At 31.7% G+C, this 22,417-nt stretch overlaps 1 protein-coding gene and 1 long non-coding RNA gene across 2 annotated transcripts; both read left to right on the forward strand.

The window, feature by feature from the left end:
- Nucleotides 1–7,701: 7,701 nt before the first annotated feature.
- On the forward strand, nucleotides 7,702–9,319 carry LOC141703612 (auxin efflux carrier component 5-like). The gene is made up of 4 exons (XM_074507078.1): nucleotides 7,702–7,775; nucleotides 8,429–8,514; nucleotides 8,854–9,014; nucleotides 9,120–9,319. Exons 1-4 carry the CDS (start codon nucleotides 7,753–7,755, stop codon nucleotides 9,198–9,200), a joined length of 351 nt encoding a protein of 116 aa, XP_074363179.1. The 5' UTR covers nucleotides 7,702–7,752; the 3' UTR covers nucleotides 9,201–9,319.
- A 3,604-nt stretch (nucleotides 9,320–12,923) lies between these two features.
- On the forward strand, nucleotides 12,924–14,866 carry LOC141703610 (uncharacterized). Its single transcript, XR_012567611.1, has 4 exons — nucleotides 12,924–12,977; nucleotides 13,052–13,209; nucleotides 13,690–13,822; nucleotides 14,543–14,866. It is a non-coding gene; the product is annotated as an uncharacterized LOC141703610 (long non-coding RNA).
- The last annotated feature ends 7,551 nt before the right edge of the window (nucleotides 14,867–22,417 follow it).

Genomic DNA, 22,417 nt, shown 5'->3' on the forward strand with positions numbered 1-22,417 from the left:
AATAAGTTAATGATGTGATAACTTATGTATTATATGAATTCTTATGCAATGGTTATCATTTAAATTTTTATACTAATTTTTAATAGAGTATGTAAATTTTATGAAGAAATTATTTTTAATGACTTACATATTAATGATGTTTTAATTGAGGTAATAAAAATTACATGAATGAATCTGTATTAATTATATAATAATGAATGAGTATTAATGATTAAAACAAATAATGTTTGGATATTAATTAATGTATTTATGATTAAATAATGAATGAGTATTAATGGTTAAAATAAATATTGTATGGATATTAACTATTATATTCATGATTAAATTTGCTCATTAATTACCGTATCTATGATTAAATAATGAATGAACATTAATGGTTAAAACAAATATTATATGAACATTAATTATTGTATTTATGATTAAATTTGCTCAGCGAACCCTTGTTGCTGTATTAGATATATAATAGATAGATTTGTTTCAGATGTAATATTTTAAATTGTCATGTTCTTGTAATATTTTATTTTTTAATTATGTAATGTATTTTAATAATAAGTAATATTTTTATTTTTAATCTTATTAATATTTAATTTTTAAATTTTAAATTTTAAACACGTTTAATCGGAGTGGGTCACTTGATTTACCGAGCCCATGAAGAAGGAGATGGCAGTGGACTTGGGTCACTTGATTTACCAAGCCCATGTTTTGCTTCAAAAATAAGGAAATGGCACTTGCTCGGCCTATATAATACGGCTTAGGGTTAGGGATTAGCACCCGTTTATTGTAATCAATTTCATGTAATCATGGTTTTGGAGGTGAAATCGAGTTGCAGCCGATTGATTTCTTTTTCTACACGAAGCTGTCTCATCATATTCAATCTCTCAATCGCCCCTTTTTATTAATTATAAGGTGTCAATTTCAAGACTCAATTCACTTGTACAATCTTTTATGAGTATAATTTATGTTTTTTTTTTAGTTTAATTCTTCATTTTTATTCGAATTTCTGAATTACTTGTAGAAACAATGAAGAAAGTGCTCCACGAATCTCGTCCCCGTCCCCGTACAGTTTCAACTCAAGTTTGAAAATGTTTTTATGTTTCCTGCAAGCAATTGTTGGGCTCACTGCTCACCATTTCATGGAGTGCAGAGATTCTTAAGGTCCTCTTCTTGTACAATCTTTTATGAGTATAATTTTTTTTTATATTTAATTCTTCATTTTTATTTGAATTTCTGAATTACTTGCAGAAACAATGATTGTGTGTAAAGTGTATGAAGAAGAAATCTAGAATGGATACGTTCACGTTCATTTTTGGTTGATCTAGCTTTGTGTGTAAAGTGTAAGTAAGACACTGGCTACGACTTTGTTTCTGTAAAACGAATCTGCATGTTTATTATTAGTTATCTTTTTGGCTAGTGCAAACATAAACTAGAAGCAATAAAGAGGATTAAGCAGCAGACATGTTGACCATCATTTTATATCTTGCATATTTTCATGTTCAGTAATCATTCATGTGCATTACTTTTACATGAGAAGGTCTAGTAATAAGTTCCTTTAGATTAATATTATTGATCTTGTTATAAACTTATTCTTATAATTTTCTTAACAAGTGCCCTGGTTTTCAGCAATTGTTTGAGGAAGCTGTTGCAGGCCATCTAAATCCATAGCATCTGACCGTGATTTGCTCAGATGAAGCCTCAAAATATTATTACTGTGGATTCTTCTTTAATGTCCATCCAATTATTTAGAGCAGCTGCACCTGCAACCTACTAGATGCGGTAATGCCCAGAATAGTACATGGGTGCAGAAAGCAAAAGGTGCAGATAATTACTTTAGTCTCTTCATCTTTTTCAAAGACCCTATTTATATCTTTTTGCATATATAGGATAATAGGATGCCTCCGCTGGACCTTTGTTGCACTGTGGAGCAATCAGCTTTTGTTTCTTTGAAGTTCCAGCAGTCTCCAGTGCTTCTTTCGGCCTGAGCTGCTGCATAAGAATCTCGCTAAATAAGGGGTTCTGAAATGCTTTGGCCATGCTAATGAACATCTGCTGTTGCTTCTGTTCAGTCCTTCTCAGCCTCTCTTTAACAGATAACAGATAATTATCTGCATTCTCCTGTTCCTTTTGGATATTCATAATTTCAGTCCTCAACCTGTCGGTATCACTCTGTAATTGTTCGAGTTCTGCCTCCTGTATAAGGCGCTCTCCATCACTTGAATGCTGTGAACTCTTTTCATCCCTTAAGACATGCTGCTCAGGTTGCTGTAAATTGGTATAAGTAACACCGCCTCTCTTGTAGATGCTTCTCAAAAAAATTGAGTTTTGAATATGGTTCTCCCTGATCATGAGCCAACTCAGTCCGCATTTGTAGCATTTTCCGACCTTTCTTTTAATCAATTCGTCAAACAATCTCAACAAAATATATACAGCAACAAATATAATCCACCAGAATTGAAATACTACCCAACATATTACTGATGTCATCAGTGCAACCATATTGCCCTGGTTTTCTGCAATTGCTTGAGGAAGCTGTTGTAGGCCATCTAAATCCATAGCATCTGACCGTGATTGGCTCAGATGAAGCCTCAAAATATTATTACTGTGGATTCTTCTTTAATGTCCATCCAATTATTTTAGAGCAGCTGCAACCTACTAGATGCGGTAATGCCCAGAATAGTACATGGGTGCAGAAAGCAAAAGGTGCAGATAATTACTTTAGTCTCTTCATCTTTTTCAAAGACCCTATTTATTATCTTTTTGCATATATAGTAGATAAATACTTGGTATTCCTTCCGTTCCTCTGCGGTAATTGTTCATATTCCCAATTGAATACTTCTTAGGCGATTGTTCAGATTCCTGATTGGCATATGATCTTTAGATATATAGTCTTACCTTTTCACAACTGTTGAAGGAATTAACTTTAGTGAATAAATGAGGTCACAAATATAATGCCTTGCTAGCTTGTAATCAGGGTCTTAATTTTAACCATCCAGTCTTCTGTTGTAGACAACAACGAAATATTAAATGTGTACAGGCTCTTTTTAACAATGTTCACTAAATTAATGTGCTTCTCTGATTGGTTTGTGTACCTTTTTCGTAACTTCCTGTACCAGATCTAGACGCTACTCTATTCCCTGATGATGGCCGTACAGTATTTTTAGAATAAACTTTCTTGTCGAATATGGACTGATAGTATTTGTTTAATGTTAAAATAAACTAACAGCGCCATAATTTAAATAGGAATTTCCTTCTTCTTGTTATACTTGGTATTTGAATAAACACCTTTTAATTCATAGAGTAATTGACAATGTTGGAATTTGAATTTGTAAAACGTAGATGTAAAACGTATAAATTTACAGCAGACAAAAGTTTTCCATGGTGTGATTTGTTAAAATGATGATTTGAGTCCATAAAGTGCTTCTATTAATTTCAGCTTAATTGTAATTTGGAGTCGATGTCTATTATTAAGGTCTTAAGCTTACTAGAGATACTGAACGGAAGAATTTGTATGCTGATTTTGATGTGCATACAGTTGAGGAAACTTTTCCCACTAAAACTTCTCGAGTTGCATCTTGGATGAAGTAATTCTATTATATGCCAATCAAGTATTCCTTTGGCTAAATATTTATGCGAGTTTTTTTTAAATGCTATAATTTGTCATTTTATGCTATAAAATTACTAAATCTATGACGACACTATTAAATTTGGTGTTATGCTTTGACATGTAGTTTTCTGTTTTTCTGATGTTTTTGTGTGTGCTTGATTTCTTAGAACAGTAAAACAAGTTAAGGAATAGATATTTTAAGCTTGAAATGCAAGAGAATCTGATAGGATTCAGTTAGAGAGAGAGAGAGAGGACGCTGGTGGAATAATAACTTCTATTTTCTGAATAATAGTTCAAACATGAACGTAATTAAAATATTGATGATCTTTTTATACTAAACCTCTACTTACAGTAATAGATTACAACACCCTTGCTATACTACTCTAGCTTTTCTGTCCTTAACCCCTCCTTCAAAACTATTCTTTAAAACAGGAATCCAAGGCCTTCTGTTGCGCACAGTATATTCTTGAACTTTTCTGTAAAGATTTGTATAATTGTACTTCATCAATTTGTTATCCATTTATGCTGCAACCACTTTCTCACTTTCTGCTCAGCCAAAAACTTAAGGGCCCAGTGGTCCGGCTTAATGAAAGAAGTGATTATCCATGAGATATGCTGTCCCAATTGCCTATGTATATGCATATGAAATGAACAGAAGTATATTGAACGTAATAAAAGGGTGCAAGGTCATCTTTCATTTTGCTATGCTTATAGTATTACTTGTATTGTCATATTGGTTGTAGTTGCACGGCCGCTTCAAACATCATCTGGGAAGATAAAGTAAAAATTCATTTGATGAAGTATTGGATCATGTATGCAGCACCTAATTATAGCATGTGCTTGATTATAATGATTTTTTCTTTTTAACTACAGAGTGGTACAAGTACAAGCATATTTTTTTGTGGGGAATGCTTCAACGTCGTAATGGAAGGAAATATAGTTGAAGACGTGAATATTGATGAAACGTGAATATGGTTGATGCGTGATTCCAAACCACCAAACCAGTCATCTTATAATTCTGCTAGAATTCTTAGAGATTGACCTAAAGGTTATTTCTCTAGTTAACATTATAGATTGTAATGTTTTCTTTTTCAAACTTAGATAATAATGTTTATTTGTTTCAGTTTAATTATTATATCGTAAAATAATTTTTTAACATGTGTGTCAGACAATCCCAAAACCCATCCTTCGCCAATTATATCAAAAAGGGTCGCCATATTACGAGTCTATCTAAAATTTTAAAGTGTGATACGAAATTACGCACTAACCAAATTTTTTCTAAATATTAACTAACATGCAATATCGATAAAAAGTAGATATTCTTATCTGTCACTCATTGCATTGAGCTTGACCTGGTTAATATTCTTATTTATCTTCTGCAATTTGTTAGTGCAAGAAGCTTGACCTAGTTTTCAGAGGGAGAACTAGAGGGCACTGGAGGGAGTCTCGGTATCTGTCAACTGTTTAAGTTGGCAGAAATTTTAGTGTTAAATTTTGAAAAAAAATATAAAATAATGTAATTTGGTTTCTTCAAATATTAGTCGGTCCCCCGTAAATTTTATTTCTGGTTCCGTCCTGTTAGTTTTTAACTCCTATATAATAAGAATGACATGTAAATTACACGTGGGTGCTCCTGTATGTAATATTTTATAGTCGATATAATTAATTTAGATATTTAAGTAGATAATTAGAAATAAACCCATATTTCGGGCGCCAAAGTTCGAACTCCACAAAATCAACGTTGTATTAAAACTATATAAATTTAGAAAAATCTCATAACTATTAAATCATGAACTGTTACTCATATTTAAAATCCTTTAAACATTTTTGTCAAAAAAAATATGACTTGAAATTTCAAAACATACTTGAAAAATATATGTGATATAGTCATATGGAACAAATATTGAAGTAGACAATGAGTGGGCTTGGCCGCGGGAGTGGGGCACTGAATCCAATTTAGACTTTAGGCATCAATATTGGGCTTAAATGACTGTTGTCTTCAAAAATCTCAAAATAACACCAAATTGTAATATGTTGTTAGACCAGAGATTTTGAATGCAAAAACTGAATTTTATTATAAAATCCAAGCTCTTACCTTAGTATATCTGAAAATTAAAGTGAATAACTGTAATGAATTTTTCGAGTTTTGTAAAACAAATCTCGATTTTATTAAAGAAAAAGTGAATAAAAGTAGGGGATGAAGATAAATATGGAGATAGAGATAGGTAGAAAGGGTGAAAAAGAAGGTAGGGCGGATAGGGTTAGGTGAAATTAGGGCGGCCGACTCTCATGCGAGAGAGAGAAGTTATTTTAATTAATGGTTACTATTAACTTCAACAATAATTGTCCAACATAGATCTTTGTCATGGATATTATTAGTTACCAACAACATTTTTTGATTTGCATGCAATATTTCGGAAAGATGTAGTTGATGAAAACATATTTTATTTGGTGTTTGCTGAAACAACATAGACCATAGAAATGTTGTAATTTCAGAGAGAGAAGAGTTTATGGATTTAGAAATGTGAATTGGTATTTCTGTAATTGATTTTAAAACTTTTTAGTTATGACATGCAGCAAATTAACAGAAAAAATGCTCACCGGCCAGCATGAGTATTTGTACAGGCTGATCATGTAAACCGCAATCTTTTTGTTATATCTACACTTAAACCTGTATTAAGTAATATCGGATAAAGTTATAACCTTATTTAGGTATAAATTTTGTCAATCGTAATTTGGGGCACGGTCGTAAAGTAATATTCTCGCTAAGAGTATCAGATAAAAAAAATTAGAAAGTTATCAAGGGCCCAACTAAAATATAAAGTAATAATTTCAGAATTATATGTATATTTACGTACTCGGCCTGACCCGATTAAAAACCCGGTTAAAATTTGATTATTCTAATATATTTTTTTATATATTTACATTTATTATGAATATAAATAATACTTTATGTTGTAAGAGATATGCCTGGACTTTAACAAGACGAAGACATTTTGTCAACCCTAAGTAAGTTATATTGTTATCTTAATTTGTATTTTGTACTTGTAACATTTTGTACTTCTAACAGGTTATAAGGTTATAAGGTTATCAGAATCGAGTATAAGGTGTCAATTTCGAATTTCTATTCACTTATACAATCTTTTCTGAGTATAATTTATGTTTTTTTATTTAATTTAATTCTTCATTTTTATTTGAATTTCTGAAATTACTTGCAGAAACAATGAAGAAAGTGCTCACCCCGTCCATGTGTAGTTTCCAGGTAATTCTTCATTTTATTGCGATTTAATTAATTGAATGCGATCATCATATATACATGTACGTTGTTTGTTTTATTGACTGCGATCTTACTGTGTTGTTTTGTTGCGCTTGAGTATGTTCATTCGACATGGATTTATTGCTCTATTTATCGTTGTTAGTTGTACTCGAAGAATTTAGTGTTTGATTTGATATTGTTCTATTGGTATAACTGCTATTGTTTATTTATACGTATAGTGTGATTTTGTAATTAATAGAATGTTATGGTGGGAGCAATTTATGAACATTTTTACTTTATTTAGTTCAATTGAATATTTATGAGTCGAATCTAGACTTGATTAATTAATGAGTCAAGTAGAATATTTAGACTAGAGCTTGAGAAACCTTATTCGAAAAGAGAATATAATTTGGGGACCTCTCTTGAGGTGTCTAGTTAACCATTATATAAGCCATAGGGATCGAGTCCGCTTAGTTTTATTAGGATATATTACCTTTTTTTTGTAGACTATTCTGGTGGAAACTCATATATTTTTAAGGAGCGAGCGACCCTTATTAATGGTAAATTTCTTCATGATCATATTTTCATTTGTATGATTATTTGCGATGAGGATTAATGATCGATTGAGCCTAATATGGAAGATGCAAAGTGATACTTAGTGCTTTGTCAAGTGGGTAGTGCTTTGTCAAGTGGGTGCAGAAAAAATAATTTTGTTTTACTTTCTATCAAGAAGAAATTTCACAAAAAATAAGTATGACTGTAAATTTGTTAGATTAAAACCATGTCTTTAAAGGGCCACGCCAGGTCTGTTTCTAATGTTTGTTTTCATATATTCTGATTGGTTAGGCTTATACTCGCTATCTGGAAGCGGAACTGCACGTGTTACTAGAAGAGAATGCACTCCTGCAACATGCTTTGGTAAGCAGGACACTGGCTACAACTTTGTTTCTGTAAAACCAATCTGCATGTTTATTATTAGTTCTCTTTTTGACTAGTGCATACATATACAAGAAGCAACAAAGAGGATAAAGCAGCAGGCATGTTGACCACATACTAATCATTTCATATAACAATGCAATGCACACAGACACTGTAATTTTGCAGACAATGGAATTTTCACGAATCAAGTTCATAAATAATTTCTTTCATATTTTTATTTCTTATAATCCCCAACAGAAAGTGAGGCAACTTGAAATTCCTAAATAAAATTACAATTTGCAGATTAGTACATAGTGATGATTTGCATATGAAAAACATTATTGCTTTTGAAGATTCAGTTATTAGAACAACGGGTAATGTGAATTTTACATTGGATATGCTATGGAAACCTATGTAACCTGATGCAAATTGCTCAAAAGTTCTATGATAATAGTAGCTCTAATTATCGTTGTTAGTTGTGTATAGAGATTTTCCTATAATCCCCATACCTTATACACATGCGTACACTCAAATATAGACACTTTTGGTGAATTATGCCAACCAGTGAACCTTTGACAATTAAAATTAGATATTATTAATCGGTTTTTTTATGTTATCATCATGCTAACTTCTGGATGGAAATTATGCTTCAGGTTGCATTTTGAGATGCCAAGCATTATGGAGGAATGTATTTTGATTGTGTCGAAAGCAGCTGTGGGCACTTACATGTTCTGCTTGGGTAAGTTCAAAGCACTAATTCCCGAGTCCATCGTGTAACTTCTTCATAGCTACATACAATTCCACATACACACACATTATCTGGACATTAGGCCAAGTAAAAAAACAGATCAGTGCCTAATAAGGAAAGTGGTTTAGTTACCTGATGATAGCAGTTGCAAGTCTGCAAGCCTTCATTAAAAAAATAATTAAGGTTATTTAGGACGGATTTATTACACATTATAATCTAATCTGTGACTCTTCCTGATTAGATATAATATCTGAATTTGTTGTAGACATCCTTACATATAGCCAGATTCTCTTCATATATATGCTTTGCTTACTGCTATGCATATTTCAGGTTTATTCATGGCAATTAATAAAAAGATAGATGAAAATTGGTCGATTGGAGTCCCTATTACCGGCATCCTTTGGAGGTTTATCATGGGACCAATTTGTTGGGGCCTTGCCTGTCTTTATTTAGGATTAGATGGTGAAGTGTTAAAGGCAACAATAATCCAGGTACTGACTATTTCGTAATGATACGTAGAAACTATAAACTCAGTGTTAACGAATTGATTTTGTTCAATGGCGATCTAACTACATATATTGTGAATGTTATTTCAGGCGACACTTCCTCCAGCATATTTATCTTTCTATTATGCTCAAGAATATAGAATAGATATCGATTGCATTAGCCATGGGTAATTACTGTTTTTGCCACTGAAATGATACGTATAAACTATAAACTCAGTGTTAACAAATTGATTTTGTTCAATGGCGATCTAACTACATATATTGTAAATGTTATTTCAGGTGACACTTCCTCCAGCATACTTATCTTTCTAGAATATAGACTAGATATCGATTGCATTAGCCATGGGTAATTACTGTTTTTGCCACTGAAACTCTTTCCTGTATTTAGAGATCTACAAACTTATACTACTTAAAACCCAAGTAATACATTAATATATATATATATATAAAAATATATAAATACAGTCATATAAATATATATATTAATATAAATTTGTGTTTGATCTGATATTGTTCTATTGGTTTAACTGCTATTTTTTATTTATACACACAGCGTGATTTTGTAATTAATTGAATGTTATGGTGGGAGCAATTTATGTTTTATGGGCTCGAACATTTTTACTTTATTTAGTTCAATTGAATATTAATGAGTCGAATCTGTAGTTGAATAAATTAATGAGTCAAGTAGAATATTTAGCCTAGAGCTTGAGAAACCTTATTCGAAAAGAGAATAGAATTAGGGGAACTCTGAGGTGTCTAGTTAACCATTATATAAGCCATAAGTATCAAGTCCGCTTAGTTTTATTAAGATATATTACCATTTTTGTATATGATTATGGCCGAAACTCATATATTCTTCAGGGGCGATCCACCTCTATAAATGATAAATTTTCTCATGTATCATATTTTCAATTGTACTGGATCATCTGGGATGATGATTAATAATCGATTGAGCCTAATATGGAAGATGCACAGTGGTGATACTTAGTGCTTTGTTAAGTGGTTGCAGAAAAAAAATATTTTGTTATAATTTCTATTTAAGAAGAAATATTCACAAAAAATAAGTACGAATCATGGTCTTTAAAAGGGCCACACCAAGTCTGTTTCTAAAGTTTGTTTTCATATATTCTGATTGGCTAGGCTTATACTCATGACTTGGAAGCGAAACTGAACGTGTTACAAGAATAGAATGCACGTCTGCAACAAGCTTTGGTAAGTAGGACACTGGCTACAACTTTGTTTTTGTAAAACCAATCTGTATGTTTAGTATTAGTTCTCTTTTTGACTAGTGCATACATAAACAAGAAGCAACAAAGAGGATAAAGCAGCAGGCATGTTGACCACGTACTAATGATTTCATATATCAATGCAATACGCACATACTCTGTAATTTTGCAGACAATGGAATTTTCCCGAATCAAGTTCATAAATAATTTCTTTCATTTTTTTTTTCTTATAATCCCCATCAGAAAGTGAGGCAACTTGAAATTCCTAAATATAATTACAACTTGCAGATTAGTACATAGTGATGATATGCATATGAAAAATATTATTGCTTTTGAAGATTCAGTTATTAGAACAACGGGTTATGTGAATTTTTACATTGGATAAGCTATGGAAACCTATGTAACCTGATGCAAATTGCTCAAAAGTTCTATGATAATAGTAAGAGAATCAACACATGGAAGTAAGTAATTTGAAGATTATATCTAAATGTTCATAACTACATAAAGAATGGAAATTATTAATACTATAGAGGGCTATATATCATTAATGTTATACAGGCTGAAAGTCAAGATGGATTATCATTATTAAACAAACCTTACCAGTAACTTTCTTATCTTCAACAGGTAGAATCGCAGGATACACTTGCCCTTTAATGCTAAACCTATGACTAAATGGAAGAAAGATAAATTGAAGCCGTAATTTGTTAGACCAGTTAGAGATGTATACCTAACTGAAAGTCCTAAAATGAAAGCCCTAAAATGGAAACTTAAATCTAATCAACTGCAAAATAAAACAGTATAAATAAATTGAGAGTAGAAAATCAAATTCAAAAAAGGAGTTTTTAATTAACAGTTTATAATTTCAGTTTACAATTTGATTTTTGTTGAGAGCGAGTATAGTGTTTGAACTTTGTACTCCATCATTAGTACTGCATTACTTGATATATGGTCTTGAAACTGCATTATTTATACTGCATTATTTGTACTGCATTATTTGAGATGAGTATTATTTGTAGCTCGCCAAAAAATATTCGAAGTTTGCCGTAAAAAGCATCCCTCCTGTAATAATTGCAGATCTACCGGTGCTTTAAATATGAATATGAATATGCGTGTAGTGTATAAAGAAGAAATCTACAGTGGATACCGTCCACATTCATTTTTGGTTATAAGTAATACTTGGAAATAAATGTCAATAAGGAAAATATTACAGGAAATAGAACATTGAAACATGATAGGAGCATATATAACCTAATAAAAATTTTAGCTCAGTTTCTGGCCCCCAAACTCTACCTATTATATTCAATGAATTTAAATTAAAAAAATGTCGTGTCCCCGTATTTGTGCCAACTGCCAAATGGTGTCGCCAGGTTCTAAATCTTTCAAAGTGCCAAATCTGATACTTGGATATGTTTGAATCTCCGTACCCGAGTCCAATTATTTAAAGCAGCTGCACCTACTGGATCCGGTAATTCCCAGAATAATATATAAGTGCAGAAAGCAAATATAAAGATAATTACTCTAGTCCCTTTAATATCTCTCTAAAGCCCCTATTAATCTTTTTGCATATATAGTAGAGAACTTAGTTCTTTCCTCTTCGGTAATTGTTCATGTTCCCAATTGAATACTTTCCGCTTCAGTAATTGTTCAATTCCTTATTGGCCCGTATGATTTGTAATGATTTGTAGATATATAGTCTTATTTAGTTATTTGTCCACGACTGTTGATGAAATTTACCTTGGTGGATGAATGAGGTCTCAAATATAATGTCTTGATAACTTCTAATCAGGGTCTTCATTTTGACCTTCTAGTCTTCTGTTGTAGAGAACAAGGAATTATTAGATGTGTACAGGCTCCTTTATTTCTTCCCCTTCTATAAATCTTAGTACCTTATTCTTACCAACCTCAGAGCTCCACTTCTGCTTATATTAGATGTTTTTGGATTCGACTCATAAGCTGTAATCCGATTTCTGACACAATACACCAGCATCGCAAAAGATTTATATTTCTCATTACACAAATACATGAATCACTATTTTCTTTCGGTAAAACGCAGAACATACATAAAAATCTTTTAAGAGAATAATACCCAATATTCGATGTTCCGATCAAGAGTTTAGGCAAACTAATTTGACTCATCTAACTTTGGATGACAAATTATATTGAAACTTTTCCACAATTATGTTTCTCAAAACATACACCACTTCTCCCTGTTGTGTGGTACAACAATTAAAGTGTACAACATGTAGACTTTCTTGCACTACTACTGCCTCTTGTGCCCTCTGGCATTGAAGTGTATAATGGTTATGTGCAGACTTTCTTGCTGGTAATTGCAATCTATGTAGTTAATTAGGTTGTAGTCTTAAGTTGTTTTTTTGGCTTGCTGTTTAAGTGCTTCTATTGACAACTTGCTCTTTGAAATATCTCTCTGTAAGTGATCCATGATAGAATTTTCTTGAGAATATAATTTCTGGGTTGTGGTGCATTACAGAATGACCAAAAAATGTACTTTAAAACTATAAACAAAAGGGCGGAGAATAGTTTTAAGTTTAAAATGTGCCTTATGTATTGTTAATGTATTTGTTGAGTGAGTGATTGAGTAATCAAGTTATGCTGCTTAATATACAATACCGGGCGTAATCTTAATTATATTCCTAAATGTTTTTCTGAAGGTTCCCAGGCCTTATAATGCAAGCGAGGAGGAATCTCTGTTTGTTTTCCCAAGGTATATACCAATTATCGTTATATTCACGTTGCAGTCTTTTTATTTGAAATCATAGTACCGATAACTTGATGCAGGTTTTAAAATTTTCTCTAGTTTTGCTCCTCCGCTTCAGTTGAAGCAAATGGTCATGCAAGAAACGAAGGATGGAGAGTTGATCATAATCCTCCTCCCAAGAAACAGAAGGATTACCGCGAAAGACTTCAGAGGAAGATTTAAAGCAGTGGCCCTACAGGTTAACTTTTGATGTATTTTCCTATTAATTTACATGACAAGTATATCCTAGTTACGCACGGTTTATTTAAAAGTACTTTTTTGCAGATATATTGTTTTTTTCCCTTTACCAACACGGCCTTAATCGGTATTTAAAAATAAATAAATTATATGACAGCAAAAGATAGTGATTGTGTTGCAAGTTTCCAAATGCTATATGCTGATTGGATCCATGGACGCCTCCACATGTTTGATAACTTTGAGATGATACGAACCTATGGTTATAGAAACATTTCGTACTTGGTGAAGTTGTATTATCTCTTTTGTAGTTTGCCTGTGTATATGTTTTCACATCTAAGATCATATTTGTAGGTATAGAAATGGCAGGACAGTAAAAATTGTAGGCAAATGGTTTCTTGGGTACATGAATGTTGGTGATTATTATCAATCCACATATATTAATATGAATTTGTTGACAGCTTTCTTTCTTTGTCTTCCATAGTTATGAGTTTCGACTTAGGGTTTCTCTTTCATCTTGTGGGAATCTCAACATGATATCGCACATCCGGAACATTGACAGCAGCCTTTAGTTTCTCATTTGGCTACCATACATATTTGTCTGTTTCGGATATCTGGTATGCACTGACATTTTTGAACCTAAATACTCTGTCACTGGTTGTAATGTGTTGTGACATGAAATAAAACAAAGATCATAGAAACAGGACTGGGCTAAGTTGGCAGTGACATTTAAGTACCTATTAAAACCTCTGCTATTTGTAAATGGTTGACGTTTTCGTGCTATGTATGTATTTCATTTAGTAATCTTTTGCATATCACCAAAATGGTGCTACTGAGTACAATGCTACATTTTCAACTCCCTCTCACTGTTAGTTTCTAAGGGAATATATTACTTACTTAAAAGTAGAAGAGGCTTATGCTAAACGCTGCTTTAATATTCTTTGAAAGCATTTCATTTGTTTTAAGTAGGTGAAATAAAGTTAAGTGCGTTTACCTTTTATCAACACAATATGAGAGAAAAATGATCATACTGACACGTGTAAATTACTGCCACATTTTAGTACATGCACAATACATTTAAGTTATAGTTGAAACACATGTGTGCGTTATGTTTTACATAAGTGACACTTGAAGGCTTTTCAGATGTGCCATTTAGACACTTCTCCTTCTCAATGTTATTTTGATCATTTGCCACATAATAATAAAGGAGAAGGAATGTAGACTTTGCGATCTTGTTGCTTAATTAGATTTCTTGATATATGAAGGCTTGCCGAAGTGAAATTTACAGTATTTAGCTCGTCCTCTTTTGTTTCTGCTAAATTCATATGGTTTTACAGTGAAGTGAGGATAGAAGGTTTGGAAACATTGGATTATCTAGACAACCTGTCTGATCGAAAATGCTTCACTGAACAAGGAGATGCAATTACTTTTGAATCTGAGGTATAGTCTTATGTGTGGTTCCCTAGTACTTAGTTTTTTACTTCAATAGTGCACAATAAATGAGCATAGCTGTCATCATCTCCCGTTTAGCGACACTCTTCTTCGAATTAAGGGATGTAAAAACTTAATTATGAACTAAGATTAGTGGAGGAGAATATGTGCAGTAAACCTCCTCATAAAACGTATATCAATTTTAGATATATAGAAGGGAGGAATATGAAATTTCCGGACTCTATTCACTTATACAATCTTGATTATCTATGTGTGTGTGTATACTGTGTGTGTATACATATGATTGTGGCACAGTTAGACCATTTGACTGAATTATTTTACTATCTTTAAGTTTGTTCTGTGATTTTTTTTAATTTTATTATCGAACTGCTACTTCTACTTCATAAATTTCTGAAATACTAATGAAGAAAATGCTCCATGAATCCCCTCCCCCGTTGACATATAGTTTCCAGGTAATTATCCATTCTTTTTAAATTAATGCAAGATTTGTAATATTTGTTGTTATTTTTTTAGATATTATTATTTGCTATTATTTTATTTTTATTATTGAATATCATGCAACTAAAATCAATAGATTTTTTGCAAAAAAAAATAGATAAGTCCCACTAGAATTGAAATACTACCCAACATAATACCTATGTGATCAGTGCAACCATATTGAGAGGTTAAGAAACACATAAATCACATTTGGTTGATGCAAAAGTAGTTAATTTTTACCTTTTAAGTATTCACATTTGGAGTTATAAATCTCATATGGATACTCTGAATACCATATTTATCATTTTGTCATTTGTACCTTTGAGGTATCAATTTTTTTGGGTACGTATTCCAAATTACTCCATTGGAGACCGGTCACAACTCATTCTGAATGGTTTACATAGTTAATGTTTGTTAGATCTTTTACCGACAATATTAAATCATACATATTTTACTTATTCATTGAAGTGGTGTGCATGACTGTAACATGAGAAGGTCTAGTAATAAGTTCCTTAAGGTTAATATTATTGATCTTGTTATATACTTGTTTCTTATAATTTTCTGAACCAGTGTCCTGGTTTTCAGCCGTTGCTTGAGGAAGCTGTTGCAGGCCATCTAAAGCCATAGCATCTGACCGTGATTGGCTCAGATGAAGCCTCAAAATATTATTCCTGCGGATTCTTCTTCAATGTCCATCCAATTATTTAGAGCAGCTGCAACCTACTAGATGCGGTAATGCCCAGAAACATGGGTGCAGAAAGTAAAAGGTGCAGATAATACTTTAGTCTCTTCATTTTTTTCAAAGTCCCCGTTTATTATCTTTTTGCGTATATAGTTGATAAATACTTGGTATTCCTTCCTTTCCTCTGCGGTAATTGTTCGTATTCCCAATTGAATACCGCTTTGGAGATTGTTCAGATTCCAAATTGGCATAGAATTTGTAGATATATAAAGTCTTACTTTTTCACAACTGTTGAAAGAATTTACTTTACTGGATATGTGAGGTCTTCTGTTGTAGCCAAAGAAATATTAAATGTGTACAGGCTCCTTCATTTTCCTAGTCCAGATACCATGACTAAAGTTCATTTAATTTTATCTGAACAACAGATAGTAAGATTGCAGTTTTCCAGTGTACTGGGCCTAGTTCTCACTTTCTTCCATTGTAAAAGGTTAACGTTCCCATTGGGTACAAAACTGGTCTCATAAGTTTCTGTAGCAAAACTTATGTTATTCCATGTGACCACATATTCTCATAAGCCTTAACTTCTTTTTTCTCTTAACTTCTTATAGCAGATATAGACGCTATTCTATCCCCTGATAATGGCCGTACAGTATTTTCAGAGTAAACTTTCTTGTCGAATATGGACTTAGAGAGTATTTGTTTAATATGAAATTAAACTAATAGCGCCATAAATTAAATAGGGATTAATGCCTGGCTTAAAGAAAAAAGTGCTTATCCATGATATATGTCCAAACTGCATATGTATATGCATATTAAATGAACACAAGTATGTTAAACGTAATAAAAGGGAGCAAGGTCGTCTTTCATTTCGCTTGGTTATAGGATTACTTGTATTGCCATATTAGTTTTAGTTGGTCTCTGTGATGAGGGAAGATAAAGTGAAAACTCATTTGATGAAGTATTGGATCATATATACACCACCTGATTATAGCATGTGCTTGATTATAATGATCTTTCTTTTTTACTACAGAGTGGTATAATCCCTATTTTTGTGGGGAATGTTTCGACGTTGTCATGGAAAGCTTAGAAGTGCAATCGAAGGAAAGGTAGTTGAAGACGTGAATATTGACGATGATGTCGACATACTAGGCGGGGGACTTTTGGGACCGGTTTATGTATTATTCCAAAGCAGTCATCAATTCTAATTCTGCTAGAATTCTTAGAGATTGAACTAAATATTATTTTGCGGATTCGTAGAGATTTTGACATAGACGATATTCCTTCTGAACCTACGTCAAATTCCAATTCTGCTGAAGTTCGTAGAATTTATTCTTACATGAACGGCGTTTTACCTGACCAAGTAAAAGTCTTCAACTCACTAATCAACAATCCTATTGACAATTAAAAGTCAAGAAAGTTAACAAGATTTAAAAACCCAACCTGCAGTCAGATTATGTACCTTGTTCAAGTATAATGTTTCTTTCACATTCCTAAAGTACAAATTGCTTCTCATAATGTAAAGATAATAATAACACCAAGTATATTTGTTGTTAGCCCTATATGGTACATGCGTAGAAAAATGTCTAAAATGGCACGCATGTAAAAACAGCCCAAAATAGTATGTAGAAACGCAGAAAATGGTAATGTTTAGCTAAAACACTAAATTGCTTAGCGTGTTGGTTGTTATAATACTATTTTTTTCCTTTTTTGTCCATGACGCTAGATGAACTTGTGGTTGAGGTTTTTTAATTTTTTTTTGTTTATGCTAAACATTACTTAAGTTAGATCGCTTTAAGTAACGCTTTCCCCAATTTTTTCTAATTGGATTGTTGTGCATTTACTAAGTTTTACTATTTTTTAAATTTTAACGGGGCATTTTGAACCCTACAAAATTAAAAACTGCTAAATTAGATATTAGAATTTTAATTGGAGTTTGATTTCTAAAATCCTGAATTCAATATCAATGTACCAATTATTAATTTATTATTTTAATATTTCAAAAATCTAAATGGAAGTTGTGAACTTTAGGAGCCCGTAAGGTTTATCTAGTGCGCACCCGATGGGTAGCGGCCGCCGGTTACCTACGTTAAAAAAAATTGTTCAAGATTGTTAAATTAGCTGTCATTTATTAAAAAAAATTGGATATTCAATTAGTTTATTAATTAAAATCCAAAAAAAATTATAATAATAATTAAAACTGAATAAATACGTATCAATATAAATCAAATCATAGTCTTTTTGAACAAAACTACGATCGTTGATCGGATCTTTCACTGTTGTATATTTCTCGCTCGCATTGTTGACATATACATCATTTTATAAAGACAATCCAACAATCTGTTGAAATTGTGAGAACACAGAAATTTGACGTGTCGAAACGCATTCGAACAATTAATAATAGTCGTAATCTGATAGGACCCCTATCAATGAACCAATATACGAATTTTGTAGATGTACGATTCCAGAGAACAAAACAAACAAACTAAACTCTCACAATGAGAGAGAACAAAACACAATATATAGTTAAGAAAACCTATACATAGAACTAAAACTCTTAATGAAGAGATAGATTTATTTGAAGTAAATAAAAATTAGGAAAAATTATCAAAACAGTGTTTATCATTAACCAATCGAAAAAATAAGAATTAAGATTTTGCGAAAGAGAGAGATAGGAGGGCAACTAGTTTTTAAATATTTCTAATATCCAAAGTGAATTATTGAACCTAAAAAATTTATTAAATAAGGATACACCCCTAAGTTTATAAATATTAATTTAAAAATGACTATTGAAAAAATAATATTAAATGATATTTACAGCCGAAAAATAGCACACAATAAGAAATTTAAAATAATAATTATAATAATTTATATTACTACGTGTAATTTTTATAATACAAAATTAAGTTAGCAATTAAAAAATATAAAAAAAAATATTAAATGTTTTTATTTAAATTATTAAATTATAACCTTAAAAATATTTTAAAATTACTTCAATATAAATTGCAACAATCAACCAAACATGATATTAATATACTATCAATATCAATTATAGCAATCAAACTAAACATACGTCATATGATATTAGTTTCATATATCGTTAACCCAATACCACCTTCCAAACCCTTGTCATTCCCCTAACAAGTGAAATGACCTCTGAAGATAACTCTTAATTAGCGATGGTTGAATGTGTCGATTGATCCCTTGATCGGGGCGAATAAAAGGGTGAATTTTGGATCAAATTTGTAACTATTGTGAATAAAGTAATCACGGTATTATCAAAAGAGGGGTAATATCTATCAAAAAAAGGTGGCAACGAATAAATGAAGGGGCTTAGCAATTATAACAGTTATAAGGAAGCTGTCTCAAAAATGGGGAGTGGTACAAATTTGGACAAACATAATTGCGGTAGCTCATGGTTTCATAAAACTAAATACAATAAGAAGTTTAATTTTGACAAGCATTGGAATGATCTAAAGAGACATCCTAAATGGAGACAGCCTAAAGAGACAAATAATTAAGTGCAAAAGAGAACTAAATTTAGTGATTTTGGGAACTACTCATCATTGATGAATGAAACACCAACCAGAGAGAATGTTGTTGAATCACCGGTTCGTCCTAAAGGTACAAAAGCAGCTAAGAGGGAGGGGAAAAAAAGGCAGAGTTTTAATGATCTTAAAAAAAAGATTATGAAGAAATAAAAGCTAGTTTATGCAAGAGATTAGATCTAATGGCAGAGTTCAATGAACTTAAGAAAAAGAGGAGGCTAGGAAAGAGAATGATCAGATATGCAACTTCTTACGCTTGATACTAGTATAATGAAAGAGGCTCAACGAGAGATTTATGCCAAAATTATTGAGGAAGTCAAATCAAGACGCAGGTGGAACTAGCCATTGGAATCTAGTTGCTTGTTTATTTTTATTTGGAATTAGTTGTTGGAAACTAGTTGTTCGTTTGATTCTGTTTGGAATAAGTTCTTGGAAGTTAGTTTTTGTTTGTTTCTATTTGGAACTAGCCGTTGTAATTTAGTTCTTGTTTATTTTTAGTTCAAACTAGCCGTTTTCTTTTATTATTTGTATCTCCTATAAAACATGTATGTTCTTTGTGATAGTCTGCAACTCATTTTTTTCATTCACAGTGCAATCAAAATATATACTACGGATGAGAACTCTGATTTGTCTAAAGAATTTATTGAAGAAGGCTCGTCAACCACGACTAAACCAGTGATATGCAAAGACCGTGAAGCGGGTCATGAACGATTGGAGAGAGATTATTTGCTCAAAATCCAGTATACCCTCTAGATACATTCCGACGACGGTTTCGAATGGGAAGACACGTGGTCCTTCGGAATTGTGGATGCTCTTTCAAATTTTGATCCATATTTTCAGCAGAAGGGTTTATGCATTGGAAAGAAAGGGCCTATCACCTTTCAAAATTCACGGCGGCCATACGCATGTTGGCATATGGAATTGGAACGGATGCAGTTGATGATTATGTGTGCATGGTACGTCCACTGCAATTGAATGCTTGAAAAAATTTGTTACCAATATTATTTTAATTTTGAGATGTAATATTTTGCGAAAGCCAAACTCAAATGATGTACAACGTCTCATAAAATGGGAAAGGCTCGCGGTTTTTCCCGGAATGATGGGGAGTCATTGATAACATGCATTTGCAGTGGAAAAAATTGCCCTAAAGCATGGAAGGGATGTTCATGAGGGGTCATAAAGGAGTTCCAACAATATTGCTTAATGTTGTTGCCTCATCGGACCTATGGATATGCATGCATTTTTTCGGAGTTGCTGGTTCTAATAACGACATGAATGTGTTAGACCGATAATCGATATTGATGATACTAGAAGGTCGTGCTCTGAGGTAAATTACAATATTAATTGGTAACAACTATAACATGGGGTACTATCTAACAGATGGAATCTATCCTGAATGGGCTACGTTCGTGAAACAATTCCACTTCCACAGGGTGAAAAGATAAATTGTTCTCCAAATATCAAGAAGGTCATCGAAAACAACGTAGAAATGACATTTGGCGTGTTGCAATCTCAATTTGCAATTGTACATGATCCAACACAATTTTGGGTAAAGAAGATCTCGCTAAAATAATGCGAGCGTTTATTATACTACATAATATGATCGTTGAGGATGAGAGAGGACACATACGCCACTCCCTTTGGCGCTTTACTATCTTACGATGATGCAACATATGGCTACCGCCTCCAAACTTAGGCGAAGAATCTTTAGCCTCTAATGAAATGTATATCGGAAGGGACTATCCAACTTTGTGACAGGCAGAAACATCGTCAACTACAATTCGATCTGGTTGAGCATATCACAATGTTCCATAATAATGATTAACTAGCTCTATAGCCCGTGCAATGCACGGACATGCTCTATATTGGGCGAATCGATATTATTTTAGTTATTCTTGTTGATAATATTTCATGTTGTCCCCCCTCCTAATGATGATGGATTTATTTTTGTATATGAGTAGATTTTTATTTTGATGACATTGGTGCAATAGTGTTTATCTACAATTAACGTAGAGACTTGTAGTGACATTTCTTGTTTTTTACTGTTAAGGACGATCCATGAATTTTTTTAGAAATTTTAGTAATTTTACATAATATAGTTGTTTGTTTACATAAGATTTTATTTTATAATTGTTATTTGAATTTTAGTATTCTTCAATTTTAATTTCCGACCTCAGTAACTCTTTCCCCTCTCTCAAAAAATATTAATGAATCCACATCTCACGGCATACTAGGCGCTTTCGGGTTGTATTTTAATATGTAAACTTTACCAAGATTATTTATTTTAGTTAATATTATCAGTTCATGTCATAATGACGCAGTAAAATACCAATATAAACCAACATTATCATATATTTATGAATTATGAGGACCATAAGTTAAAGGTTTTTTTACATAAATTCACACATACATATACATATATATATGTGTGTATATTATATATACATATATATATATATATGTGTGTGTATTTATATATATATATGTATGTATATATATATATATATGAAAGCCCATAATTTATTTATTTTTGTGTAAATACAAAAATATAATACTTAAAGTATGACATGGTTAGATATAAATATATATTCACTTAGAGGTATAATGGTTCTGATCCACATAATCATATTTAATATATAAGTTTATCTAGTTCATTTGTTTGTAATATTTAATTCGCAAATGTTTATAATAGATCTAAATATTAGTGTTAATGTGATAAATATGGTATATGTCAGTCAACTGTGGTATTTAAAGGTCACTGGTAGGCTGTGATAATATCATTAAAATTAATGACGAACAATAATATTTTGTACAAATAAAATTTATTATAATTTAAATGTACTACCACTTTTTATAAATAACATGATTTTGTACTCAAGTTTCTAATGTATTAATATTATTTATTTTGTTATAATAATAATAATAATATTATTATTATTATAATTATTATTAATATAATATAAATAATAATAATTATTATTATTAGAATTTTTAATATATATGTTTTATAAACCTGCTATTAAAATGAAATATTTTTTCTTTTTAATGAAATTTAA

The sequence above is a fragment of the Apium graveolens genome, unplaced genomic scaffold (genome assembly GCF_009905375.1).
Source record: "Apium graveolens cultivar Ventura unplaced genomic scaffold, ASM990537v1 ctg6836, whole genome shotgun sequence".
In the NCBI taxonomy this organism is placed as follows: domain Eukaryota; kingdom Viridiplantae; phylum Streptophyta; class Magnoliopsida; order Apiales; family Apiaceae; genus Apium; species Apium graveolens.

Bases quoted from the DNA above. Each gene is read 5' to 3' on its own strand.
- LOC141703612 (XM_074507078.1), top strand. From the start codon at position 7,753: ATGCACTCCTGCAACATGCTTTG. The intron at 7,776-8,428 runs GTAAGCAGGACA...ATTATGCTTCAG, and splicing joins CACTCCTGCAACATGCTTTG to GTTGCATTTTGAGATGCCAA. The intron at 8,515-8,853 runs GTAAGTTCAAAG...TGCATATTTCAG, and splicing joins CACTTACATGTTCTGCTTGG to GTTTATTCATGGCAATTAAT.